This window comes from Silene latifolia, chromosome 3 (assembly GCF_048544455.1).
Source record: "Silene latifolia isolate original U9 population chromosome 3, ASM4854445v1, whole genome shotgun sequence".
Taxonomy (NCBI): domain Eukaryota; kingdom Viridiplantae; phylum Streptophyta; class Magnoliopsida; order Caryophyllales; family Caryophyllaceae; genus Silene; species Silene latifolia.
The window spans coordinates 60,151,986-60,160,420 of record NC_133528.1 but is presented as its reverse complement, the minus strand read 5'-3'; the positions used below and the strand labels follow the sequence as shown (position 1 = coordinate 60,160,420).

Genomic DNA, 8,435 nt, shown 5'->3' with positions numbered 1-8,435 from the left:
TCAAGGTCAGGTCTTGCGGTGGTCAATAGGGAAGCCTATGGTGGCTAATTACTCGGCAAATTTCAATTGCTAATAACACGATTAAATTTAGTTAATTAAGATGAGACGGTTTTACCTCTGCTTGAATATCGCTTCTAATTTCTTCTTCTCGTGCTAATTAACAACCGATCAGAATTTTGGGAGTTATATTTATAAATTTTATGAAGGCATTGATCTCTATTTATATAGGTAGGTTATTAGGACATGAGTTAAATTAGGAAACTTAGTTTATTATTATTTAATTCATCTCTTAGCACTTCCCGTCTTCTAACTACGATTCTGATTAGGACTGTCCTCCGAGTCCGAGCTAGTCCACGGCTCACACAAGTACACAGCCCAATGCTCCCTACTATTAACTCAACTCGACTTCTTTCTTAACTCGACTTCTTTATTAATAAATAGATTATTCGCCTTTCCTAGTAACATTATTTATAACTACCGTAATTAATTAATATAAAATGTCATTTAAAAATACGGGGTATCACAAATGGTGACTTATAGAATGATGCTAAGTTTGGTGTTATTAGACTAAGGCCTTGGAGGTTGTTTATGTATAAGGAGCACTTCAAAGATGTATTAAACGATTTTTGTATTCAGGAGGGCTTTCATGTGATAGTGATAAAGGTTGATGCTAAGAAATACACAGCTAAGTGTGCAACAGTAAATTGTGAGCGGAGAATCCATGCAAGTGTTCTTACTGATGAGAGAATATGGGCCATAAAGTCTATTAGGTCAACTGACCATGGTTGTGTAGGTGTTAAAACTCACAATCCTATGGCAAACTCTGTGTGGGTAGCACATAAATTGATAGAAGATATTATGGCTAATAATGTCGTCTCTGGTTCCTCCATTAATAAGCTTTTAATGGCCAGATATGGACTTGAAATTAAGACCTCCACAATATATAAGATTAAGGAGTGGACATTGACATTGATAAATGGTGGACATGATGAGTCTTAGAAGCTACTTCAAACTTATGCTGAGGTCGTTAAGCAAACCAATCCTGGTAGCTATGCATTCTGTACATGGGTTGAGATGAATAATCCTCAAAAATCATTACAGTTTAAGAACTTCTTTGTTTCATTCAAAGCTTAGTTCAGTGGCGTGCTAACAGGTTGCAGGAGTTTAATTAGGGTAGATGGGACACACTTAAAAGGAAATTATGGTGGGGTTTTGCTATCAGCCATTGCAATGGATGGCAACAATGAGTTATTCCCTATAGTTGTTGCTGTTGTTGATTCTGAAAACAAGGACAACTGGTCCTTTTTCGTTTGGCACTTAAAGAATGTACTACATGACAATGAAAGAAAAAAGTGGACAATCATCTCAGATAGGCAGAAGGTAAGTTTATGCTTCAGAGCATAGATAGGAGTATGATGTGTTTGATGGTGGTGCACATCTACCTGTTGATCTAAAAGAGAGAACCTGCACAAGTGGACTATGACAAATCAGTGGTATCCCATATTAGCATGGCATAAGAGTTATATTGTTTGTTGAACTGCAGCCTGCTGATTTTGTAAGTGACTGGTTCTCAGTTAAGACATACAAACAAGCTTATGGGTTAACAATACTCCCCATCCCTGATACTGAGCAGTGGCCTGCACTTGATGTGCCAAATTTGGAACCTCCTACCTTTAAAAGATCAATAGGAAGGCTCTCAAGGAACAGAAGAAGAGAACCAGAAGAGGAGAACAAAGGTAAGAGGTCCATCACCATAAGATGTAAGAAATGCAAATGTCTTGGCCACAACTCCAAGACATGTAAGGGAGGGTACACCGCTAGAGAAAGGAAAGAAATGCAAGGAAATGTGACAAAGAAGAGGAGCGGACAAGTCATGAGAATGACACCAGTTTCAAGCAGATTCAAGTCTTTGGATGAGTTGGAGGGAGTGATAATGAGCACCATTGAAGCCACCCAAGAAAAAAATGTTGCAAGTACTAGCACTAGCAAGAAGAGGAAGACATATTAGCCACAGTTGGTGTAGTTTGTTTAGGTTTATCAGTTTTTGTTGCTGGCTCTTAAACTGTTCAAGTGTCCATCACTTTTTGTCTTGAAACCAAGTGTGGTTTATGGTTGAAAACTGTTAGCAAATTGCGTTTTGTAATGAAACCAGATGTGGTCCATTAAGGCTTCTTTTTGTAATAAAACGAAGTGTGGTTCATTTAGGGTTCTTTTATAATGAACAAGCTAATATTGATTGATGCAATTTGAAATGTTCATTATGGTCACAAGTGTTCATACAAATTCTGAAATTTCTGGAAAAGCATATAAGGACATAACAATTCATACTACTAATTCTAAATTTCTGAAAATTCATAGCAACTTATACAATTTTGAAAACTTTTGCAAATTTTCACTACTTTATAACGATGGCTAATATAAGTAAAACAAACAAATATAAGATACACTTGAAATAAAACTTCATCATCCTTGACAAACCCAAAATCTCTTCCTTTAAACCTATAAATTGCTCTTTCATCACATTTCCACTTGATGCATCATCAACTTCATCTTCAACCTTTTTGTTATTGCCAAATGATCTTCAGTCAATCACATCACAAAATTATTGCAATCTAAACATTTAAAATATGCTTTCTTTGGATTATTTGACCCGAATATCTTGATGATACCGTTTTTGCCACAACAATTGCAAGCTTGATTCTTAAAATTAAGGCGTACAATTGGGTGGTTTCTCGACATTGAGGATGATGTCGACATAAGTAGAGAGAGGAAGAAGAAAATTGAAGGGGGAAATTTGGGGCAATTTAGTAAGTGAAGAAGAAGAAGAAGAAGAAGAAGAAGAAGAAGAAGAAGAAGAAGAAGAAGAAGAAGAAGAAGAAGAAGAAGAAGAAGAAGAAGAAGAAGATGATGATGATGATGTTAATATAGTTGAGAGATTTAGGAAAAATGGAGGAAAAATCAAAGGCAAAGTCGAGGGAAAATAAAAAGAGGAATGGAGAGAAATGAAATGCCAAAAAAGCAAGCCACATAAGCTATTTGACGGATCATTTAACGTCTAACCCAGTTTCATTCAAGGTCAGGGGTAGAAATAAGAGATTATAGAAACGCAGGGGTATCAAGTAGAAAACGAAAAAACACAGGGGTATACAAGAGAAAACCCAAAAATAATTGTTAAAAATAATAAAGTCGTCGATCTTGACCCGGCCAAAACCTGACCTAGCCGACACACTAGTTGACCCGAATGATCTTACCGGTTGACGACCTGATCCGAGCCCAATTTGACCCGAATGGTATGTTGATCCACTATAAACGGTCTGATGTAACCTAATATTACTTAACTAGATTTTGTGCCCGTACGTTGTACGGGTGATAATATTGATTCGTCTCTAATTGTATCTTCGCAATTGAGAAGTTATGTTTATTTTCTTAACATTAGTTTTCTCGTGAGAATGTGAGTTGATACCTGTCGAAGTGAGTACCAAAAATAATATTTATAATTTCAAAACTACAACTAGCAAGCGGTAGTAAGGGTCGATCCGCAGGGAGGTAGGGAGATAATAGTTGTTATTAATTCTAGTCTAAGGGTAACAGTTGTGGGGGGTTTTGGAGTGGATTATGTCTAAGTCTAAATGCGTAAATAAAAGGGCAAGTAATAAAAAGAGATGTAAGCAATAATAAAAAGAATGCTAAGACGGTCGGTTCACTTTAAAATGCGACGACGGTATCTAAGTAAGTCTGATAAATCATGATAGGTGGGCAAATAAGAAGTCCTCTTGGTCCAACTTAACAAGTAGCGCCTCTCAGCCTATGCTACTAGTCCCTAGGTCTCACTAATACTAGCTCTCGCCCTGAAAAGTGATTCCTAATGCCTAAATTACCTATCTTTCGATCTTAGCAATTTAGTCGTCTCAATTTATTAATCTATTTTCCCTCCCCTATCTCTCGATCTTGTGGGTTGGTCAAATACTAAGCATTTAACAAGTCTCCTCTCGGTCTCGTTGTCAAATATTGCAATTAAAACATTGAAACGGTGCTATTCTATCGCGCGTCGATCGATCGACCATTAAGCTAAGCCGATCGATCGACCAACCAGATCGATCGATCGATCCCGACTAATCCAGTCGATCGACCAAAGGCCGACATCAGGTTTACTAATCTACGTCGTCTTCGCTACAGATCTCCTCGCATCTTAGCACGGGGTATTTAGCTACTCATAATAATTCTAACTATAACTACGAAAGCAATTAAAGCAGTAAACGGAAGCATGATTAAAACGATTTAACAGTAAATTCGCAATAAAGAAAATTACGGCTTTAGGGAACTAATCTAGCAATTCTAACTACGAAGATAATAAACTTAAAGACTGAAATTATGATTGAGAAATACCGAAACTGAAGGCCGAAAGGAAATCCAGATGCAAAATAGCGAACATTATTGAGAAACTAAAATATTTGAATTGAATGTAAACTATGCTAAAATCGAGACCTAATGTCTCTCCTAAAAACTCATCATTATTCTGAAAACATAGGTTAGTTTATATAGGAAAAATCCTGCGTAACCTTTATTCCTAAACCTAATCACAATGGGCTTTGGAATTCTCGATCTTTTAATTTGCGATCGGACCCGTTGTTGATCGATCGACCATAAGCATCAGTCGATCAACTAAGTAGCAGCGAACAGTAGCTACTGGAACCCGTGGGGTGGTCGATCGACCACTTGGACCATCGATCGACCAACAAATACGCTGTCAGAATTGCATTCTGACGAATTCTGCATCGCGCACCGATCTTAAAACAGCTGCCATTTCTTCGTTCCTTGGTCAAATCAGGCGTTCTATGCGGCGTTGGAAAGCTAAGAGGGTAAGCTTTCACCTCCAATTGGAATCCCTCGATTATCTGGTCTAGAACTCAAGATATAGCCATCTGAAGCAGGCTGCAATGTCGAGAAGCACTTCTTTGCTTGTTAAACTCGTACGCACCCATGCTTTTGCTATCTTTAGGCCTTGAAATGCGCACCAAGCTCATTTCTCGAGTCAATAATTCATGTCAAATGCAATGTCAATTACTTAGGTATGGATTCGACTCGATTTCCGCTCAATTCTTCATATTTCTGCAATATAAGACAAAAACACAAAAGTAGAGGAAAATAGGGAAATAATGGCATATATTGCACATTTGAGCTCTGAAATGCGTGTAGAATAAAGTGTGAAACATCATATTTTAGACACGCATCAAATCTCCCCAAACCAAACCTTGCTTGTCCCCAAGCAAGAACTAGACTCGATCTAATGACCTAATGGAACGAGTTCAATCTCAGAGCGAATTGTCAACTGTAAAGCCTAAACCAGTTTAATGCATAGCCAACAATCAACTAGTGTGTGAATCATGCAAACGAATTATAAAGTCGTTAAAAACTGCTGAACCGTCAACTGTAGAGACTTATCAAATTGGACTCTCGCGGGTCGCTCAAATCTCTCATAAGAGCAGGTGAATATGTGAAAGATAGAAAGAATTAAATTTGTAAAGACTCTCACCTAACTACGACCTATGAAGACATGCCAGCAATAAAATATGAAAATGATCTCTATAACCGTACATATGCATTCCAACCAACAGATGACCAATGACACATGCCGAGGTATAAATATGGAAATGTGAGGTATGGGTAAGAAGAGGCAAAACAATTATGGAAAAGTGGAGGTACAGGTGATCAAGCTAGTACCAAAACGGAACCAAATGGCAACATCCAACTTCTTGCTCATAATCAAACGAAACGGTGCTATAGCAAGCACAAGACTCACAATCTCCAAACTAACAAATCACTAAACTCCCCATAGGATATAAATGAAACATGGGAGCAAAAATCGCCAAAAGATAAGGATTAAATTATGCGAATTGATTTCTTTCTCGGATCTTCAGTCGATCGACTATAATTGGCAGTCGATCGACTGCCTTGAACAGTACAGAGCTCTTTTTTTTTTTTTTTTTTTTCTTTTTCACTTTGTTTCTTTCCCTCCTTTATTTCATCTTCCCAATAACGTCTCAACAGAGCATATGCCACCAAAAATGAGTAACAACCCCAAGAAAACAGACTACTAGCTTGACAAAGGACAGGCTAAATGTAGGATGTAGTAAATGGGACAAAAAGGATATTTTTGGCAGTGTGGAGTTTATGGGCAAAATGAATAAAGGGAAACCTCTACCACATGTGTCGACAATCCACAAACCGAACGCATACAGGTATTAAGTAGATCAAGTTCATATTTATGCAAATTAAGGAAACATGTCTCATAAGGAGTACTACTCACATTCCTAAATAAACCGGTCATGAATGTGTCCAGTTATAAGCTCTAATCCTCAGAAATATGATGTAGCTTGCCAATTTTCAAAGTCAAGTCTCAAGTCCAGCAAATAATTTAACGAAAACTCGTAGATATGCAATTACGATTCCACTAATAACATGATGATAAGCAAGGCTCAGGCAAAACAGGTGCAAATGCAGTATCATCATTGAAATACTACCGTTCCGACTCGACCTATATGCTAAAATAAACGTGCATTTTATGGAATTTTTTGAAATTTTTTTTTGAATTTTTGTATATATAAGAGAAATGAAATAAAACAATGCAAAACAAAATTAAACGTGAATGCAAACAAATGAAATGCGACGCAAAACCCTTCCCCAAACCAAATCACACAATGTCCCCATTGTGCAAAATCATGTAATGAAGAAAAGAGAAATGGGAATTTGCGAGAAAATGAAGTAAATAAGACATGAAGTAAAGAAATCAGAACTCACAAGACTTTAAGCGCGAGAAAGGAAACCTCCCCAAACCAAATGTGAGCTAGGAGGTTTCAGAGAGCCATGCTACTACCAATAAATACCTGAAAAGACAAACAGAGTACCGCGCATAAAATCGAGAAAACAAAATTGGGATGGTAAAATTATGTGCAAAATGAAGAATATGGAAGAAATCAGAAATAAGACGGAAAATAAAGTGGAGGGAAGACTCCCTTAATTCCGCAAAATGATCAAACTCAGCAGAGAGAATGATCGCGAACAGTCTGAGCGAACTTGGTCGATCGACCACATCACCCGATCGATCGACCAAGGTGAAAGGAACAGAGCTCCTGAAATCTGCACGATCGATCGACCATAGAAGGCATCGATCGACCGAAAAAACCGTAAACTTCGATTTCTTCGAATTAGCTTAATTACTCGAGCTAATGAGGTCTACAAGCCAGCAAATGCACAATAATACGCGCCCAAAATTGCGCAAAACCCAAAGTAAAAGTCTATAGACGGAAATTAAACTAAGCACACACTAAGAGTTTTTATTTCTAAACAACTATGAGGTTTTATTCAAACAAAAACAAAACACATCCGGGTTGCCTCCCGGCTAGCGCTGTTTCGACAGTCCCGCTCGACCTCTTTTTCTTCAAAGAAACACTCTAATTGAGCCCAATCAAAACAACTCAAGGCTCTCAAAGAACCTATCATACATCTCGCATGTGCTACAAAAAACTGTAAGTAGCACCATAAGATAGAAATAACATAGGAAATCAAAATGTAAAAGCATTTAAGCCTAACAAATTTCCTATGGCGGCTCCTAAAATTGTCCACAAAGTTATTCGCCCTCCAAATAAGGGCGGAATATAAAAGCTCAAGTTAACCGCAGGTGATAAACAAAGGAGCTCTGTAGCATTTGACTCAATAATAACACGAGTAGAATCCGGATGCTCGGACGGGTAAGAACTCGTGAGGTGGAGGAGTCTGGTCAACTAAGGGAGAAGGTGGATAATCGTCCCAAATGCATGGGGCGGTAAAGTCAAATGGGTCAATCGGGTCCTCTATAATAGGTTCATCTATAATATCGTCATACACATCCCAATTAATCTCAAGATCAAAAATTTTCCTCCTCACTCTCCTTATCGCTAGACTCGTCAAGTTGGAGATTCTCAAAGAGATCCTCCAAATCGACCTCACTATCGCTGCGAATCATAAAGGGGTTCTAGACTATCCTCATAAAAAGGATTGTCAACCACGCTAATGGTCTCCTCTATGTCTCCGTCAACATTTCCTAGATCGGTTTCTAAGGTCTCACCCACCCCCTCATCCGAGTCAACATGAAGAGAAAAAGTAGGTTTAAGAGATTCAAGAGTAGCAAACCAATTAAAGAATTCTAATACCTCGGTGACGGGGATTCCTTCAAAATCCCACTTACCTATAGACTCGAGGTATGCTCGCGTAGGGTCATTCATTTGCCGGAAAATGGTGCAAAGATATTTGGAGATCGAGAGGGCATCTCGTCCTGGGCTCAATAAACTCCCAAAGTCTGGCTAAATAAATACCAAAGATTTCGTTCTCTTCCTGCGGAAAACTCGGAAGGAACGACATGAGAACGGTCTCAAGGAACCGAAGTTCCCCGAGACTAA

The 8,435-nt window shown here is 38.2% G+C and overlaps 1 protein-coding gene across 1 annotated transcript; it reads left to right on the top strand.

Moving 5' to 3' along the window:
• Nucleotides 1-588: 588 nt before the first annotated feature.
• Nucleotides 589-2,008, top strand: LOC141649123 (uncharacterized). The gene is made up of 3 exons (XM_074457822.1): nt 589-979; nt 1,154-1,380; nt 1,544-2,008. The coding sequence occupies exons 1-3, from the start codon at nt 589-591 to the stop codon at nt 2,006-2,008; spliced, it is 1,083 nt and encodes a 360-aa protein (XP_074313923.1).
• Nucleotides 2,009-8,435: the final 6,427 nt, after the last annotated feature.